This window comes from Sinocyclocheilus rhinocerous, unplaced genomic scaffold (genome assembly GCF_001515625.1).
Source record: "Sinocyclocheilus rhinocerous isolate Xijiao unplaced genomic scaffold, SAMN03320098_v1.1 scaffold898, whole genome shotgun sequence".
Classification (NCBI taxonomy): domain Eukaryota; kingdom Metazoa; phylum Chordata; class Actinopteri; order Cypriniformes; family Cyprinidae; genus Sinocyclocheilus; species Sinocyclocheilus rhinocerous.
Window position 1 is genome coordinate 528,616 of NW_015652144.1, and position 21,354 is coordinate 549,969.

At 38.0% G+C, this 21,354-nt stretch overlaps 1 protein-coding gene across 1 annotated transcript; it reads left to right on the forward strand.

Moving 5' to 3' along the window:
• Nucleotides 1–262: 262 nt before the first annotated feature.
• On the forward strand, nucleotides 263–21,103 carry LOC107713659 (zinc finger CCHC domain-containing protein 2-like). The gene is made up of 14 exons (XM_016519243.1): nucleotides 263–1,078; nucleotides 4,954–5,062; nucleotides 5,154–5,224; nucleotides 10,589–10,660; nucleotides 12,099–12,199; nucleotides 12,950–13,044; nucleotides 13,181–13,264; nucleotides 13,378–13,414; nucleotides 14,169–14,253; nucleotides 15,504–15,571; nucleotides 15,745–15,836; nucleotides 15,975–16,067; nucleotides 17,395–18,474; nucleotides 20,633–21,103. The coding sequence occupies exons 1-14, from the start codon at nucleotides 515–517 to the stop codon at nucleotides 20,692–20,694; spliced, it is 2,613 nt and encodes an 870-aa protein (XP_016374729.1). The 5' UTR covers nucleotides 263–514; the 3' UTR covers nucleotides 20,695–21,103.
• Nucleotides 21,104–21,354: the final 251 nt, after the last annotated feature.

Consider the following 21,354-nt stretch of genomic DNA (forward strand, 5'->3'; position numbering starts at 1 on the left):
GATATCGTTCCGTAAAAATGATAATTTTATCAATATTTTTTTTACCCAGCCCTATCATTTTATATAAAGCACAAGGCCACTCGAGTTTATGATTATAGCACCGTTAAGCCCTTTAATATATTTCGTGACATATTTAATTAGTTATGCAATTATTTAATCGTATTTTATTAAATTCATAATTAATGGACTTAATTGTTTATATATTTGTTATATTTTGTCAGTCCATAAAATATATATTTCGAGCTGGTGAGTTTAGGACCCTGCGACTCATATGACGAGTGGGTGGAGTCACGGATGATTGACAGGATATTCTGGAGGCACGGCAGGCGAGTAATCTGGCAAACTGACCACAGCCACACCGTCTGACTACAGACAGCACATTTTTTTAGTTGAATTTTTTTCAACGAAATTCCGCCCCAAAGCGGGAACTTCATCGCGTTTTGATGCCGAAATATTGGCCAGAAAGTACCATCCATGGACTTCCATCTCTGATGTTCGTGTTTGAGAGCTGATAATGATGAAGATGAAGCTGCGAGCGGCGGGAGGCGAAAATCACCGATGCGACTTGAATTCCGTTAACGGATCCGATCGGGAGAGCGGCACCGGAGCGGCTCAGCTCGACAAGGAGGCGGTGTTCGAGTGGTTCGGCTTACAGCTGAACTCATCCGGACGCGTGGAGCTGCTTTGCGGGCTGCTGCATATGTGTCAGCCGCTGGAGCTACGCTTCCTCGGCGCCTGTCTGGAGGATCTGTCCCGGAGAGATTTCACCGTCCTGCGGGATTATGAGATCCGGGCCAACTGCCCCGCTGATCTGGAGGGGCTGGTTGACGTAAGCGACCCCGTTGTGTTGTCTAAACTGCTCGTTTATTTGTCTTTGCTCGGATCCAAGAGCAGGGAATGCGCCGGGATTCTCTTCAGGACGTTGAGTCGAATGGACGCCGGGATGTGGGGCGCTCTACCGGAGCCGGAGACTGTGGATCAACTGCGGCTGCTCTTCACGATGGGATCGTTACACCCGGCGTTCAGTTTCTATCAGCGGGAAGAGCTGCGAGCGCAGTTGGACAGACTCCAAAGATGGGTGTGTTATATTTAACGTTACCTCAAAATCTCTGACATTAAATTAACAAAAGTGTCAAAAATACCATGGCAAGTTCATGATTTGGAAACGTACCCTAAAATACCATGAATATGGCAATAACGTTATTATGGTATTCCTGGGAGTACCACCTTTACAGAAAAGTCTTGTGACAGTACCATGATACAATGACGGTATCAGATGGTAAAACCATGGTATTTACATGGTACTCCAGGGAATATTATGATTCTACTATGGTACAGTTCCAAAAACATGGTAGTTCCATGGTACCTTTTCATGTATTAGCTAAAGTCACTTAACAATATGACCAAAATAACCATGGTATTACCATGGCTTTTCGGATGTGCACTAGCTAATACCATGTTATTCTTTGAAAATTTCTGAATTTCATATTGCTATATGAACATGGCAATACCATGGTAACGTTACCATGGTATTCCTGGGAGTACCACCTTTACAGAAAAGTCCTGTGACAGTACCATGGTACAATGACTGTATCAGATGGTAAACCATGGTATTTACGTGGTACTCAAGGGAATATTATGGTTCTACTATGGTACATAAAAAAAAAAAACATGCTAGTTCCTTTTGATGTACCTTTTGATGTATTGGCTAAAGTCACTAATAAAAATGACCAAAAGCACCATGATATTACCATGTTTTTTTTTAGATGTGCACTATGCTAATACCACCTTATTCTTTGACATATTTAGAGTGGCATATAAATACAATGGTTTTCTGAATATCATATTCATATTGCCATATGAATATGGCAATAGCATAGTGGCCTTGGGAATACCACTCTTTAAGAAAAGTCCTGGCACAGGACCATGGTACAATGATGACGTCAGATGGTAAAACCATAGGGGTGGGAATCACCAGAGGCCCCACAATACGATATTATCACGATACTTGTGTCACGATACAATATTATTGCGATTTTAAATATATTGTGATATTCTGCGATATATTGCAATTTATTACCTTTTTCCAACTTCAAATTATGTCCCCAAACGAAAACTTTGGCAACAACACAACTGTCATCTCTCTCTCGATCGATAATTCATTCAAATAAATGTGGTCTTACCACACTATTTAATCTCTGTATCTGATTTGAAGCGGGCAGAAAGCTAGAGCTAACGAGCTGTAACTGACAAAAATAACCATCATTTTTACCCTTGCGGTTAAATATTGCGCTGCTAACATCATAAACCGCTTTAAGTTGTCAATACTGGCAAATGACCAGGGAATAAGCGGGATAATCAACGGCTTGCCGTGCATTAAAGGGGTCATATGATGCGATTTCAATTTTTCCTTTCTCTTTGGAGTGTTACAAGCTCTTGGAGCATAAAGAAGATCTGTAAAGTTGCAAAGACTAAAGTCTCAAATCCAAAGAGATATTGCTTTGTTGAAAATGACGTGTTTGAGAGAGGCGGGGCATAAAGGACCTACAATAATGTACAGTATTTGAAAAATAATGTGTTTTTTGAACATTAAAGCATGTCAACATATTCTGTTACACCAAATACACAAAATAATGATCTTTAAAATAGCATCATATGACCCCTTTAAAGGATTTTAGAAAAAACTCAACACCACCATCTTGTGGACTGTAAAGAAATAGATTTTGTTATTCTACCAAATAGTATAATGAAAGATCGATACTTGGTGTCCGTGTATCGATACAGTATTGCTGTGGAAAATATCTCGATACTATGCTGTATCGATTTTTTCCCCCCACCCCTATAAAACCATGATATTTACATAGCACTCCAGGGAATATTATTGTTCTACTATGGTACCTTTTCATGTATTGGCTAAAGTCACTAATAAAATGACCAAATGACCATGCAATTACCATGGTCTTTCAGATGTGTTCTATTCTAATACATTGCATTCTTTGAAATGCATAGAGTAGCATATAAATACAATGGTTTTCTGAATATCATATTCATACTGCCACAAGAACATGGCAATATCATGGTATTCTTGGGAATACCACCTTTACAGAAAAGTCCTGTGACAGCAGTACCATGGTACAATGATGGTATCAGATGATCAAAATATCATGGTGTAGCATCATGTGATACAATCAGTGTTCCTGTAGCATGTGGATGTGATACAATCAGTGTTCCATGGTACCACCACTTAAACTGACACAAACTCGTAAATGAACATGAATAGTCAAAAAGGAATGTATGCTGGATCCCTGTTGGAATTTCTACTTTTGAATCATTCCTAAAGGATCCCAATTGGAACAAGTAACAAATAAGATCCTATTGGATAAACTGAAATCCATAGAAGAGTTTGATTCCTATGTAGTTTTTTAAAGAGTCTCATTGGATAGTAATGTTTAGAAGATCTTTAAATTTAATGTACTGAAAAAATGTCATACTATTGGACAGTTAAAGGATTCACATGGCAGCTACAGAAGTTCCTGTAAGATTTTCTTCATTCCCGTTTATGTTTTACAGTTGGATGATCTTGTCTTGTTGGGAATTGTTAGGAACGGAGTTCTTAAAAATCAAGTTTTGATTAGTTACGTTGGAAATTCCCTCTAGGATTGGTTCCAATAAAGTCCAATATGTTTCATTTTAGAATTTTTAACTCTTTTATTTTTTGACAAGGCACAGTCAGAGGTGTATCAGCCATCTGCAGGATGCATGTGCTCATGTCAGATTGACCGCTGTCAATATGTTCAGTCGTTTAAAGCGTCACCTTTAAGCCAGACCCTGACAGGGAAAATCCTGGCAAATACTGTGGTCAAATATATTCATCACCCTTAAATTAATTCAGAAACGCAGATCTAACAAAAGTGACACTGCATTTTGTAAATGCGTCCCTGGCTATCTAATGTAAGTTATAGGTCTCAGCCAGCCCCTCAATAGGAATATGCCTTGTCAAATATCCAAACACTTTAATCCAATACAACCATGACATGATGGCCCATTTGGTTTGCTACGTTCATCGGTGTCTTGTAGGCTTGTGGTCATGTTATGTGTCCAATGCTATCCTCCCTGATCTCTTTTGATCTCCATGTGAATGACTTTATTGTGAGCTTTGCATTTTGTAAATGAGGTCATGTGTGGGACTTTTCGTTGCATGGGACGTCCACGCTCATTAGACCAAATCAGGCCTCCAGCACCACATTCTCTGTCTGTTTATGAATGTCTGTTGTTTGTTGCTGATGTCAGGTTGAGAGTGATGTTAATGGTTTAAAATGATGGTGATGAGTCGTGGTCATGTAAGCTGAGGCATTATGCTCACTTGCTTTAAAACAGTTGGTTCAATCAAATTAATTGACACATTTTGAATGACTGAATGTGAATAGCTTTGATTTGGTTTGATTGTAAGTGTCACACCTCAGAAGCAGTGCTCTGATTTATGCCTCTCATTTGGAAACCCATCCACTAGTTGAATGTTGGGTTTCTAGATCAGTTGTTCCCTCTCAAATTTGCAATGTCCTGCAATGGCATTGTTTTGGCCATTCTGCTGTCAATTAGATCAGTGTTGGCTGACCTGCTGTGAAACGATAAAGCAATTTGAGGAGACTAAACTACAATGACAATGGGCGTGAAGACAAGTGAATGCACCTTTAACCCGAGTCTTGTTACTTTAGACAAGACATTTTTGTTGGTTGCTTCACATAACTGTATTAAACATCAAATACGCTGTAACTGGCAGTTGTTTTCTTGCTTAACATGACAGCTGCTTTTAGTGTGGATAGGAAAAAACCCATAGTAATTATATAACCTCAAATTCAAATCTAAAAAAAAAAACTATTTTCCTCATCAGAGAGTTTGATGTTGGAAATTGATGTGTTTACTCACCTTCTTAATGATTTATTTTTCTTTCAGAGCCAGTTTTCCAGGCCGGGGTTCCTCTGTCCACACCGGAAGAATGACGTAGACTGGACTCTTTGCAGCAACGCCAATCCACACCTCAGCGGCACGTCGCAGAGGGAAGGTATCTCGCCTCCGCATGTTGAAATCCCTTTCAACACAGAAAAAAAGTAAGAGTTGCAGCACTGTAACGATGATGTCTTTTGATGTTGCAGTGGTGCACATTGAGAAGATCATTCTGAAGGAGGTTTCTATGGGAGGAGACGGCAGGCAGTACAGTTTTGAGGTAAGTTCAAAAACCCATCAGAGACGCTGAGTTTCAACACTGACATTTCATCTAAAAGAAGCTTAGAGAGCTCCAGGATTCTGGGAAATGATTTAGAATGATATGTACCCAGTTCTATGTCATGCCGATAAGAGAAAGTCTCCTTAGAAAGTGAGATAAGAAATGTTGAGGTAGTTATACAAAACTATGTCAAAATCCGTACAGGTCTGCACATAATCTGTTTTTCACAGAATGCAAATGACTGTATTTTAATGAATTTGCATTAAAATAATTAGTTAACTCTAATTCTAGCTAATTAGTTCATTCTTACAGATACCAATTAAAGTAATATTTGGAGATATTCAAAACATTTTCCAAACATAATCATTGCTAAACATTATAGCATTACAGTAATTTAAAAAAAATATTGTATTGATATCCATATATATAATATTAATATATAGCTGTATAATAATATGGGCTTGGATCGCTACGGAAGAGATTCAATTTAACATGAAATCAAAATGGACCCTATTCTTGTTTATGTTATTTCAAAGAAACCCGCCTGGCTCCTGGTATGTTAACACCCACGGTTCAGTCAATTCTCAATGGATAAAATCAAGTCCTACACCACTTTTTTTCCCCTCATTGAATATTGTGTTCCATTCGGAAGTACGCAGTAAAGTAAAGTTTGACTTTAAAACTATTTGTTTTATTTGTGCCCATGTTGCTGGTTAAAAAGGACATTAATGTAGTGTAGGCACGGTGTGAATCAATGCACAGTTAATGTCTTAGTAGCAGCTGTTGTTTCAGATTTGCATGCACGCTTTGCATTATTCATGGTGTTAAAAAGGCCTCAAAATGAGGCACTCAGCCTCTGTGGTTCCAGACTTGACCTGAAGGCCGAGCTATGCTCTCGGCTGTGTACATGAGATTTCTGTCTCTCCGGGACAAGTAAGGAAACATGCAAAGCCTGAGCTGTAAACATCCGGTTGTTGATACAGAGTTGACAGCCTCACCAAAGAGGCTTTGGCTCAGCTCACAGTGAGAGTATGGACCAGCGCCAAAATAGTCGGGGAGAGAGAGAGAGAGAGAGGCCTGACTGAGAGAAGTGCTTTCCTTTTCCTTTGCCTAATGTATCGTGTAATTTTCAGGGTTGAAAATTACCCTGGAATCCTGCAATACAGTTTTATCACAAAAGCTGGGTCGAGGGCATGGCACGATAAATATCCTGTAAAATATGAAATTGAGGAAAGCAAGATGATTATCTCACAATGTTGTGCAAGTAGCTGGTATTGTTTGGGCTGTACTGCAATTGTCTGATGTCTTCGATAAATGACAACTGAGTCATTTTGGCATTTGTAGTTTGAATAAATGGTCTATTTGGTCAACACAATTGCATTCACAACCCATTGTACTTCAATACGTAAAACTAATTTGTACATTGAACTTCCTTTTTTTATAAAAAGAAAGGAAAATGTGATTTCTCACATTATGACTGCTGTAAGTGAGAATGTGTCAGGAAATATCCCCCTTCTGACACTTTTAGGATTCTGGAAGCACAGATGCTCTGAAATCAGGATGAGTAATGATAGAAATGAAATCCAGCATCTTTAAACAGAAAACACTTGTCTAGAATTTTGGTTCAAGTGTTTATTGTGGTATGTTAACACCCACGGTTCAGTCAATTCTCAATGGATAAAATCAAGTCCTACACCACTTTTTTTCCCCTCATTGAATATTGTGTTCCATTCGGAAGTACGCAGTAAAGTAAAGTTTGACTTTAAAACTATTTGTTTTATTTGTGCCCATGTTGCTGGTTAAAAAGGACATTAATGTAGTGTAGGCACGGTGTGAATCAATGCACAGTTAATGTCTTAGTAGCAGCTGTTGTTTCAGATTTGCATGCACGCTTTGCATTATTCATGGTGTTAAAAAGGCCTCAAAATGAGGCACTCAGCCTCTGTGGTTCCAGACTTGACCTGAAGGCCGAGCTATGCTCTCGGCTGTGTACATGAGATTTCTGTCTCTCCGGGACAAGTAAGGAAACATGCAAAGCCTGAGCTGTAAACATCCGGTTGTTGATACAGAGTTGACAGCCTCACCAAAGAGGCTTTGGCTCAGCTCACAGTGAGAGTATGGACCAGCGCCAAAACAGTCGGGGAGAGAGAGAGAGAGAGGCCTGACTGAGAGAAGTGCTTTCCTTTTCCTTTGCCTAATGTATCGTGTAATTTTCAGGGTTGAAAATTACCCTGGAATCCTGCAATACAGTTTTATCACAAAAGCTGGGTCGAGGGCATGGCACGATAAATATCCTGTAAAATATGAAATTGAGGAAAGCAAGATGATTATCTCACAATGTTGTGCAAGTAGCTGGTATTGTTTGGGCTGTACTGCAATTGTCTGATGTCTTCGATAAATGACAACTGAGTCATTTTGGCATTTGTAGTTTGAATAAATGGTCTATTTGGTCAACACAATTGCATTCACAACCCATTGTACTTCAATACGTAAAACTAATTTGTACATTGAACTTCCTTTTTTTATAAAAAGAAAGGAAAATGTGATTTCTCACATTATGACTGCTGTAAGTGAGAATGTGTCAGGAAATATCCCCCTTCTGACACTTTTAGGATTCTGGAAGCACAGATGCTCTGAAATCAGGATGAGTAATGATAGAAATGAAATCCAGCATCTTTAAACAGAAAACACTTGTCTAGAATTTTGGTTCAAGTGTTTATTGTGGGAAGATTGTGAGGGTGTAAAATAAAGTCCCCTAACATACGTGTTCTGGTCATGTTGAGCAACTAGTTTTAGATTATTATTATTTTTTCTTTAAAGCTGTTTGCATCGTAAACTCCTCTAAGACATCTTGGATCCCTGGTACAGCTATTCTCATTGAGACTGGCATCTTTAGCTGTTGAGTCATGACTCATTTTGGTTTTTTTGAGCGTTGTATTTTTAGGATGCTTGTATAGTTGAAACTAGTTCCTCTTTTAAAATGGCTTTGACAATTTCACTATTAATCAGGTCTTGTAAAAGGTCACGCTGAACTGTCTGCCTTAAAGTTACGGACCGGGTGCGAGTGAAAATTGGCTTTGACAAGTAAATAAAACTTTACTTGACTGTTGGTTCAAAACTATACAATTATTTTTATACAGGCTAAAAGTTCAGTGTCAAAACTTTTTGATATTTATAGCAAATAAACAAAATTTCCATAACAGCCTGTCTGTTGTGCTGTTATTCAGTTTTCGTAACCTAAAGGTTGTTTGGAGGCTTAAGTGGGAAGGAGACGTATTGAGGACACCCGTGAGGACATGAGTCTTTCGTTCTGCTCTCCCCAGGATATATTAAGATAGAAAGCACTTCTGACAGAGATTTAAGTGTTTGAGACCACAATCACGGTCACATTTGTTTGTTATCATCATAAACAGCATAAATGAATGCTGTTACACATTATTAAACATGAGATGTTCTCAGTGTGAACATAAAATCATTAGACGCTGAGATTTGTGCACCATTCTGCCGAGTCCAATCCATCCTCATCAAAACAAGGTTGAAAGAATGGAATGAAAAGGAAAGCATTTGGTGTTCAAGGAAAGCATTTGAGCCACTCCCTTTTCTCTGTCCGTCTTGAAGTCTTGTATTCCGTCCTTATGCGAGTTGCATCCCAATCAGAAATCCCCATGCGTCACTGGAAGACGGATTCTCCACCCTTTCCCAGGCTTACCACTGAACCCTGACCACCTGTGTCTCGCCAAACCCTACGATTAAGACATCAGTATTCACTGGAGAAGCAGACGAAATAGCATGCCAGCCCTTGTTAAGGCTAAAATATTTACTCGGGTGTTGAAAGAGCTGGTTTGGAGTTACAGATAAACACTTCAACACTTTTTTTGTTGTCTGAGATAGATGAATTCCCACAATTACAGGCATCATCTTATTGAGTCTTGGGAGTGGATATCTGCCAGAACTTTCACAATGGATGCAAATTATTTGGACCTGTATTGTGTAATTCTACCAGAAACAGACTACAGTGAAAACAGTTTTGCACTTATGTAAATCCACAAACAAGAAAATGGCTCAAGACATTATCACAGTGTTTTTTTTTTTTTAAATATAGATAAATGCTCCAACACAGATGTTGAGCCTACTTCATTTGTACAACCAAATTGTAAAATCAAGATGTTAGCGCAACAGACTTTTCTTGTAAAACATGACACCAAGATTGTGAATTCGAAAGCGAAAGTGCACAAACTATGTGCAGCAGCATGATTATCAAATGCATTTCAGCTTGAATTGGCGGCATTTGTGATTAAAAAGACAGTAAAAGCAGTAATATTAAGTATTAGGCCTATTACAATTTAAAATAACTTTTCTTTTTTAATATATTTTAATATGTAATTTATTCCTGTGATGCAAAGCCGTTTTTTTTTCTCATTACTTCAGTCTTCAGTGTCACATGATCCTTCAGTAATCATTCTAATATGGTGATTTGCTGTTCAACAAACATTTCTTATCAATGTTGAAAACAGTTGTGTGGCTTTTAATATCTTTGTAAAGTTGATATTTGTTTCTTTGATGAGCAAATTTTAATATGAATAATTAAAATCTTTTGTAAACATTCTAAAGGTCTTATATAAATGTCTTTTTGTAATATTATAACAGTCTGTCACTTTTGATCAATTTAATGTATCCTTGCTGAATTAAAGTAAAACAATAGACTTTAGTCTGTACTGGTTAAAAAATATGATAGTTATGCATGCATTCTTTTCAGTTTAGCACTGAGACTTTCTTTTTCTACATAATATTTGCATGAGCTAAAGTTGTGATGAGTTAATTTAAACCAAGTGAACTCTAGTGGCTGAAATGCTCAAGTGTAAAAAAATAGTGCAATGACCCAGTTTGGCGGAAAACTGATTCTGGACATACGCCCCATTCTGATGTCAGTGTGTTTATTTGGGCTGGTTTAAATATTTTAGGTATGCCTAGATTTCAGTGGGAGATTCCATTGGAATATTTGATTTACCTAACACATCGTAATCTTTGAAAATGAGCTAATAGTCTAAGACTCAAATGTTCTTCTCTTGCTGTAATGTCATTTCTGGAACCCAAACTATTGGAATATTTGACCAAAGACATGTGAAGAAATCCATGTTAAGGCATCTGTGGCAAAAGGACAAGCACAATTATTCATGTTTGAGTGAAATATGATGAGAGGGCATGTGAAGAAATCCATGTTAAGGAATCTGTGGCAAAAGGACAAGTACAATTATTCATGTCTGAGTGAAATATGATGAGCTCTGGGGAATCCAAGTAAAAGATCCGTTATGCTCAGGCCGATGAGAGCAATACTGGTCTTATTGAGTTTCTCCTCTTTTGCAGGTGAAATGGTCAGACTCTTCATCTACTGCCGTCACCAAAAGTCATCGTGAGTTGGAGGATTTTCTATTAAAGGTGAGCAGAGAGACGTAGGTCTTTGGTGTGGCATTTGTGTTTGTTTAGTCACATGGGATTGTAGCACATGCCAGTGTGCCCACCGGTTGGGCAAGATGCCACCTGGCCAGACCAGCGAGGGACATTATCCATCTGTTTCTATTTCTATTTTCCTCTCTCTGGCTGTGTTCGTAATGGAATACTGGCATTCTGCATACTGCACTGTATGAACTTCAGTGTTATTTTAATAACATTTATAGGCAAGGCAAGGCAAGTATATCTGCTATATACTATTACAGTATTTCTTAATATTTTAAATAGGCTTTTATTTGATATTTTCAAGATTCATTTCAATTATAGTTTTATTTTATGTGCTTTGGTCTTTTTTAATTTGTAATATTTCATATTATTTAATATTTTTTGCATACAAAATACATAAATATTAGATGAAAAATTATTTTAGCTTTATTTCGATTAATGTTTTACAATTTATACACATTTAAAACAGTTAGATTTACAGCATACTATATCTTTAAAAACAGTGTACAAAACAGTATTTAATATGCAAAGAAATGTTTCAGTATGGCAGGTTGTTGAAAAATGATCTTTACATGTTTATTTTAGTGAGTGCCATCCTGTTATCATTTTGGAAATAGTTATGGTTATTTTTTGTTTTTGTTAATTTTGTTTGAAAATGACATTCCAATCAAATTATAAATCAAAGAGTTTTCTTTCAAATACAAACAATTTATTACACTGGAAATGGAATGTTAAGTTGGGTGGTTGCATTTTGGGAATCAGTTTTCCACACAGAGCGGTTTGGTTGTGCACTGCACATTTTGTCTGATATAGCTAGTTGGATTATCTGAGTATTTTGTGCATACCTTAAGCCAAAAACTGTGCATACCTTGAGCCAAAAACACCAATGGCTTGTACATACACTATATGGACAAAAGCATTGGGACACCCCTTTCTTTAGAACAGAAAAAGGCACTTCCAAAACTGTTGCAACAAAGATGAAAACGTAATTCATATATTTATAAACTGTATTTCCATCTTTGTTGCAACAGTTTTGGAAGTGTCTAAAATGACTGTACCCATATGTACAAATCATTGGTGTTTGGTGATGAGTTTTTGGCTCAAGATCTGCATTTAAAGTCAGACCAAAGGTGTTCAGCTGGGATTCTGCAGAGCAGTCAAGTTCTTCCACACTGACTGAATCAATAATTTCTTTTTGAACCTTGCCTTATACACAGAGGCATTGTCATGTTAGAATAGAAAAGGATCCTGCCCAAACTGTTGCTATAAAATTAGAAGCGCACAATTCCCTAGAATATCATTAAGATTTGTACTCATGGAAACCTGTTAATTAGAAGGGGGTGTCCATATACTTTATGTAGCTTAGCTGTATTGAATTTCAAATGCAAAGTGAGGTAAAACAATCCCTCTGTCTCTCTAGCTTCCTAAGGAGCAGAGTCCTGATGGCTTTGAGAAGGGCATCGTCAGGTTACTCAGTCGTGGAGATCAATGTGAATCCAGAGAACTGGAGAGAAACCTCAGGTAAATCTCATCTCACTCTTAACTAGTGTTGAGAAACATTACTTGTAATAGTAATGTTGCATAATTGTGTTAAAAAAAAAGTTGCATTACTTTCGCATTCCTTTTCCTCAGCTTTAAGTTGCTTAGGTTCTCTCTTTTTGGCTTGCATGGGTTTTTGTTCAGTTTGATGCACTATTCGCTGTCATTATAATCACATTATAGCTGTGTCATGGGATAAATGCAGTTGTGCTGAAAGCATACATTTCAGTGCAATTCCTAAATCTGAAAGTCTCAGTGTTAAACCAAAAACAACATTGAGCCATGCATAACTAGCATATTTTAAAACGATAAATACAAGTGCATTAGTTTTATTAGACATGGAGAGGATTACAACTGCTAACCTAAACCTATTCAGAACTGTTTCCTGACTACAGATGTTCAAATGATATAGCATTAGGCAGATGGTTTTTAATTCTTCAGAGATTGAAAGATTTGGATCAAGTCCGTCACTAAATTGTCAAAGGGATTCAGTGTTCAATTCTTTTTTTGTTGTTGTCACATAAAACAAAGTGTCCTTTTCAAGTCCCACAACACATGGCAGTATTTAGGTCAGTAACACTGATGTCAGGACCAGAGGGGATTCTGCTTCCTGTAGCACAGCTTAGATGTGGTCACAGATTGTGAAAATAAATCAGTGACTATGTTTCAATACCTTTAACTTTCTCTCTCTCTCTCTCTCTCTCTCTCTCTCTCTATCGCGTTCCTTTGCAGGGAGAAGTTCCTGAATTTATCACAGGATGTCCTTCAGAGATGTGAAGTTTCCAGGTTCTTCCTGTCTGATGCGTCTGCACTGCCATGCAGCCACTGTGAGAATCCTTCTGACTGGCCAATCAGAAAATGCTATCAGTTGATGACTAATGTTAAAATGACCAAATATCAGTATATTAATAGACTAAACATGATTTCACTGTGTAACACTTGCCCATCTGCTCGTCTCTGCAGGTACCAGTGCGCCCGTAGCCAGAATCCATCAGCCTGAACGCGGTTTCTCTGAAGACTGCTCAGAGACTTCCAGCCTGGAGGAGGGTGAGAGAGATACAGACCTGTCAGATCTGCCCTAGAAACACTTGCCTGCACGCATACAAGTGCTAATGCTGTACTGATGGTACAGTCTCATCAGTGACTTTTCTCTTTTACAGATGTGGAGGCTTACAGCGTCAGAGCTGCGGGACTGAGGTAGACCTTCACTGAACAAATGAATATTTTTATTCAGCAAGGATGCATTCAGTTGATCAAAAGTGATAGTAAAGACATTTTACAAAAGGATTCTATTCCAAATAAATGCTGTTCTTTTCAACTTTCTATTCGTTAAAGAATCCTAAAAATGCATCACTGTTTTTACAAAAATATTAAGCTAAGAAAAGTTTTTAACATTGATAATAATCAGAAATGTTTCTTGAGTAAGGAATTAGCATATTGTTATGATTTCTGAAGGATCATGTGACACTGAAGACTGGAGTAATGATGCTGAAAATTCAGCTTTGCATCACAGGAATAAATTACATTTTACAATATATTCAAATAGAAACAGTTATTTTAAATTGTAATAATTTTTCTCTCTAATATTACTGCTTTACTTTTTGATCAAATAAATGCAGCCTTGGTGAGCATATCTGATGAACGCTTCTTTCAAATAGATTTAAAAAAGACTTGAACATCAGTGTATATGTTGTTTAATAATTTAAAACTTTTTTTTGTGTTTGTGTGTTTTGTTTTGCTTGTAACGTATACTTGTGTAATCTTTTTTTTTTTTTTTTTAAATTTAACTTGGTTTTGATATTTTATTATCTAATGCGATGCCATTCATGTATTAAGTGTGGCTTAAGTGTCCAAATACTTGAGGCCGCTGTACGTGATTAATATCAGGTCTGTCCTGTAAGGATCAGTAGAGTCTTTTCCTGTCACATAATCTGTTTTCTTCTCCCTGTAGTAATCAGCGCTCTGAATGCCAGAGGAGAGGAAACTGTGAGCAGAATGGAGAGAGAGTTTGGAAGAAAGAAACTGAATTGGAACAGGTGAGGCCGTGAAATTGTTTCTCGCTCTTTGGTATTCTTGGAATGGCATATGACTGATAGTGCTTCTGCAGTATGAATACTGTGCACACAGTCTGCAATTTTTAATGCATACTGTCTATAAAGAAATAGTTAAATACTGTATACCACAATTTAGCCATTCATTACCATAAGTTAGTAATGAATGAATTAGAAAGTAATTCCCCATTAATTTTTAACATCTGTCAAAACATCAGACAGAAAACATCTCTCTGAGGTTTTTATACAGAATTGGATTAAAAATGTTTAGTAACCATTTTTATTTTTTTGTAATAATTTTTCTCTCTAATATTACTGCTTTACTTTTTGATCAAATAAATGCAGCCTTGGTGAGCATATCTGATGAACGCTTCTTTCAAATAGATTTTAAAAAGACTTCAGTGTATATGTTGTTTAATAATTTAAAACTTTTTTTTGTGTGTTTTGTTTTGCTTGTAACGTATACTTGTGTAATCTTTTTTTTTTTATATATAAATGTAACTTGGTTTGATATTTTATTATCTAATGCGATGCCATTCATGTATTAAGTGTGGCTTAAGTGTCCAAATACTTGAGGCCGCTGTACGTGATTAATATCAGGTCTGTCCTGTAAGGATCAGTAGAGTCTTTTCCTGTCACATAATCTGTTTTCTTCTCCCTGTAGTAATCAGCGCTCTGAATGCCAGAGGAGAGGAAACTGTGAGCAGAATGGAGAGAGAGTTTGGAAGAAAGAAACTGAATTGGAACAGGTGAGGCCGTGAAATTGTTTCTCGCTCTTTGGTATTCTTGGAATGGCATATGACTGATAGTGCTTCTGCAGTATGAATACTGTGCACACAGTCTGCAATTTTTAATGCATACTGTCTATAAAGAAATAGTTAAATACTGTATACCACAATTTAGCCATTCATTACCATAAGTTAGTAATGAATGAATTAGAAAGTAATTCCCCATTAATTTTTAACATCTGTCAAAACATCAGACAGAAAACATCTGTCTGAGGTTTTTATACAGAATTGGATTAAAAATGTTTAGTAACCATTTTTATTTTTTTTAAAGGAAGACAGGATGCAACTTAGTGAATTAAACATGCATCTAATGAACTAAGTTGATTACAGTGTAGCAATACTACTTCATTGTGTGAACTATTTTGCATCATATTTAAAAAATGTAATACAGACAAAGTTGGTCATTGTTTTGAGGCGTGTTAGACATATTCGCATTCTGCCCTGCAGAGCTGCACAAATGACAGAAGAATCTTCACAGCTGGACAGAAGAACAAAGGAAGGCCAGCTGGAAAAAGGTACACAAACACCCACTACTGTGTTTAGTTGCCCTCTATATGGGTGCAGATTGAAATGTTGACCTGGTGTTTGTGTCTGAATTGAGACAATATTTTGAAATGCAATGACGCATGCATATTCACCGATGCATCGGGTAGGGCTTATGGTCACGACTGCTGTTGTATGTTTTCAGGGATAGAGGCAGACGAGTTACCGATGTCAAGACTTCTAATGGAATCCAGAAACCTTCTGCAGCACTGATGATCAACCAGGCAGCTTGCAAAGGTCTTTGTGCCATGGCTAAAAAACAACAAAGCAAAAATTATTGATATCTGTGCATCTCCAAATACATACCGCAGCATGCATATACTACTCCCTTACAAAGAACTACAGCCGTGTTGTCTTCTGTCTTTTGGTATGTAGACACAGGAAGGGACCGATATGGGGACACATCATCAGAGAGCTCAAACTCAGTGCCGTCCAGTCCTGTTCACCAGAAGAGCCTGGAGGACCATGGTGTGTTATTCATAATGTAATTAGTTAATTTAAAAAAATTCTGTAAGTTACTGACCCTCATGTTGTTCCAAACCCATGTGAAACACAAAAGGAGACATTTAGCAGAATGACAAACTCAGTCACGTCTACACAGAATACTGCTTTTAAATAAGAAGAAAGCAAGTCAAATTAGGTTGCATTTAATAGATTATTCTCTAAAAAAAATTGTTATTCTTATCAATGCAAAAATTGTCTTTGGAGGGCTTCTCCATGTGATCTAACAACAGAGTTTTTATGGTTTTTCAACAGTGACTCAAAAACTGCACCAGTGTTATTTTAGTATTATTTATATATACAGTGGGTACGGAAAGTATTCAGACCCCCTTAAATTTTTCACTCTTTGTTATATTGCAGCCATTTGCTAAAATCATTTAAGTTAATTTTTTTTCCTCATTAATGTACACACAGCACCCCATATTGACAGAAAAACACAGAATTGTTGACATCTTTGCAGATTTATTAAAAAAGAAAAACTGAAAAATGCTCAGTATTTAGTAGAAGCACCCATTTGATCTAATACAGCCATGAGTCTTTGGGAAAGATGCAACAAGTTTTTCACACATGGATTTGGGGATCCTCTGCCATTCCTCCTTGCAGATCCTCTCCAGTTCTATCAGGTTGGATGGTAAACGTTGGTGGACAGCCATTTTTAGGTCTCTCCAGAGATGCTCAATTGGGTTTAAGTCAGGGCTATATTAGTATTTACTAATGTTTTGAATTAGCTTGATTTTTTTATATTCACAATTATTATTTTAATTCTAGTTTAATTTATAGTAATTTTGTGTTTGCCTTTTTAATTGATTTTTTTTTACAATTTCTATTTAGCTATTTTTTTACTGTTAGTTTTAGTAATTTTACTACTTCAACTAACTTTTCTTTTTTTAATCTTATATATATATATATATATATATATATGCATGTATGTATGTGTATATATATACATGCATACATATAAATATACATATATATTATATATATATATTGTTTGTTTTAATGTAGATACATGACTGTTTTCAATTACAGAAAATTGAATAACCAATGTAATTGTTTTTGTTTTGTTTTTTTCTCTCTTTTGTAAAGTCATAGAAATGCAATTGTGATTTTATTTTTTATTTTTTTTGCTGTTGGGGCAAATGAAAATGCAAAAACTGTTTTTCCAGTTTACCACCATAGAAGTTTACTGAGCTTTGATGACTTCCACTTTTGAGGCTCCATTCTCACAGTAGTTTAATACCATTATGAATTATTAAATGAAATCTACAAAATGATTTAATGTGTGTCTCTTCAGATACAGAGAGTCAGTCTGATAACTCCGCCCAGGAACCAGCTGAAAAGACTCACCTCGCCAAAGGCGTTGGCGGGAAAGCGGTTGCCATGGTGAACCTATTAGTTGCCGAGCCCCAGAATGTTCCGCAGCCTCCTTCAGTGGTGGAGCTGGAGCTGGCGCTGACCGCGTGCCTCCCATACGCCCTGCAGTACAACACCACCACCCAGAGAGACGCGGGGCAGGGTAAGATAACCATCACCATCCCGCTGGCCCAAGACCCTGGAGCATCATCGGTCAGCGCTCACCCACAGCAACAGCCACCGCTGGGGGCGTTCAGCGTCCTCTCGCCCGGCCAGTGTCCTCTGCAGCCCGCCAACACCACCACGGCCAACAACCCCGTCAAAACAAACGCCAAGGCCTCCGTTACTGCCAACGCCCCTTCCAGCTCAAGTTCCTGCAGTAGCCAAGTACCAGGACCTTGCCCCACAACTGTACCCACGCACACCCCGGGACCGGGGCCCCTGCCAGCCCCCACGGTCACACACAGCACCGCTCAGAGCGATTCTTTGTCCTACATCAACAGCTCCAGCCTGCCAGTTACGCCACAGGCCAGTGGTACACAGCAGCAGCAGCAGCAGCAGCAGGGGGGCTGCAATGCCTGCGGCTGCCGTGGCACCTGTGGAGGAAACGGTGCCCACCTGACACCCAGCTACTTCCTGCCACCCCAACCCCAACCTGCCCGTCAGATGTTCGGGCCACCGCCTGCGTTCTTCCATCTCCCTCCCTCTCTATGCAACAGTTTCCCTGCCCAGGGTCACCAGAATAACAGGACGCCGCTGCCCTTCTACCCCCACACCGGTCCTCCTGCGGCGTTCCTGTATGCTCACTCGGAGCACATGCTGGCGTCGCAGGCGGGATACAGTCTGCCTCAGATGCACCCTTTCCGTCGCTTTTACCCACCTGTCTTTCCGCCGGTTGGCGGAATGATGTCTAGCGGAACCAACATGAAGAAGACTAACAACGTGTCCTGCTATAACTGCGGCTTGAGCGGACATTATGCTCAAGACTGCAAGCAACCGTCCATCGACGCCGGGCTGACAGGTATGAAGATGCCAGAAATACTCTACACAACTATGCAAACACAGATGTGAATGATTTCAGATGTGGAAACTTTTGCACATGTCCATGATCTGTTTGGGTATTTTAAAAATTTTGAATAATGAAGAAAATGAGTAATTTAGCTGATTCTTACAAATAAGGGGAAAAACAAATTGCATACGTTCACACACAATATTGACATTTATGACAAATTTTACATTTACATATTTTACATTTATTTTATCTCATTTTATATTTGAAAAATGTTACACTCTCTCTCTCTCTCTCTATGTATATATATATATATATGTATATATATATGTGTGTGTGTGTGTGTGACATTTTCCGTGACCTAATCTAAAGAGAGAACTAGGCCTACTTATGGTTAATAGGTTGTTAACAAAGCAGTATCTAACTCTTTATGAGCTTATTAAACAATAATAATTTGGTTAATTACAGTGACAATGAGTGAAGAATACAAAGTTTCTAGTACATGATTACACAATTTAATTACAATTTAAAAGGCATTCTCATTTAAAGGGGTCATATGATGCGATTTCAATTTTTCCTTTCTCTTTGGAGTGTTACAAGCTCTTGGTGCATAAAGAAGATCTGTAAAGTTGCAAAGACTAAAGTCTCAAATCCAAAGAGATATTCTTTATAAAAGTTAAGAGTCAACCACGCCTACCTAAAACGGCTGGTTCTAACACGCCCCCACATGTCTACGTCACGATGTGGGAAGATTTGCATAACCCTGCCCAAATGTTTACACAAAGAAAGAAGGCGTAACTTTTATTCTCGCTGTAGTATTGTTGCCGCCGCCGCCATGTCGTGAAGGCGCTGTGTGTTTCGTTGTGAAAGCGAAACTACTTTGTTTGGTCTTCCAAAAGAGGACGATATCCGCTTCGTCATGCCTGAAGCTGACCCGTGCTGGTCGCTGAGGAAATATACATCAACTTCACGCTGTGGATCGCCGGATCGGCTTTCACCGTGGACGAAGCGGAGTCCAGCCCGGAGTCGTCACATGTGGTTGCCGCAAGCCCGCCGGCCGCGCCGTTCTTAAGCCCACTGCTAGCAACATCATATGACCCCTTTCATTTCTGAATGGTGCTAAACTATATGGTGCGTTAAATTCAGTGTTTAATGCTAAATAAAGGAGAGAAATTTAGCTGAAAGACAGAAAGAAATCTATATACTATCTATCCATCTCTCTCTCTCTGTATATGTATAGACACACAGTAGTAACGGTAATGAAAAAATTTGAAATATACTGTGTATATATACAGTGGGTACGGAAAGTATTCAGACCCCCTTAAATTTTTCACTCTTGTTTTATTAATTTGTAAATAATTAAAAAAGTTAACTAACTAAATGAAGTTTTTGTAAATAGGGCTACCTTGTTTTCTTTGTATGTACCAAAGAGATTGGTTCACACAAGTAATGTGAAAGAAGTATCCTAGTTTAAAAAAACTATAGTATATAACTATAAAACATCATGACTGTATCATAAAACTAAATATCTCGCCATTTTACTCGCCTCATATCGCTTTTAAACCCACTTTGCTTTTTCATCAGTCGAACAATATTGAGGGATGAGAGGATAGTCCTAACGGTGGGTGAACCCCTAAAAACCACATGAAAGTACCTTAACACTAGCATATATTCGTGTGCGTTATTCCACATCGTGTGAAGTCAATTCGATTATTTTGGAAGGAAAAACAGACCGAAATTCAAGTCGTTTTCACTCATATTTCGCCCATTTTCTCCTTTCTCCATTTGAGTCTCGCGCGCACGCCGGGAGACCGCTTGTTTGTTTGCGCGCGCGCTTTTAACCAAACGCAGTGATTTTTGCGTCAGTAAATGCGGAAAATTTTAATGTAGAAAGTGAATGAGATTTTTTTATTATTATTATTATTAATGTCCCGCGCCCACGCTTTGTAATGCACTGAACCAGTTTTATATGCTTCATTTAATGTACTTAGATGTTTTTTGTGTTGCTGTGGCAGTTAAAAACCTCAAGGGAGCGAGAGAGTTACATACATGTGTGCTTTGATACTTTTTTCACAAGCTTTGAGCTTGTGCCAGATACTTTTTTCCAGCCTTATTCTTTAGCTCCATATAATACTTTTAGCACTCGTAAACCCCTTTCTATATGTTTCAGGTGGTTTCCGGCTGAAGTACGTTGCCACAAACTCCTCAGAAGCATTAGATAAAACCGATTGACAGCGAGCAGGGGACCAAAGCCCGGCGAGCCAGCGATTCCAGAGACCCTTGAGATAGAGTTCTAATCTGTTTGTATAAGCATCCTTGTCCGGAGAGCAAAAAAAAAAAAAAAAAAAGCCAATGCAATACGAGTTGCTTAAACTTAATGGGTTCTCTTAGAAATTAAATTATCTTAATGCTATAGTTTAAATAGGATTGATTGCGAGAGGATTTTTGTTTTAGGTTCAGATTAGTTTATTGTTGTCAGAAGGATTTTATACGAGCTGATGTTCTCATTCGCAGCGTCTGGCGAAGTTAATGAAGAAAATTAAACTCGAGTCCTTTAGTGCAGTATTTTTTTTTTCTGACACGGGTGAATCTTTATAGGATTTTATACATGTTACAAGAGAAAACGACAAGAAAAGTACTGGAAAAAAAATGAATATTTTGTAAGTTCATTTTGTTATTAAAGATACGCTTGTTCTCTTGCTGATAGTGGTTTATAATGATGCTCTTGCGACATTATACGCTGCTGGTTTACCCGGTTCTCATTCTGAACGCGATGCACTACAACTGTTGTTCTCCGTAAAATGTGAGCCAGGTGTTTGAAATGCACTGAAAGAGCCAGATCTACAGTACTGCCTCTCATTTACACGCTCTGACCACTAGAGAGCAGCTTCA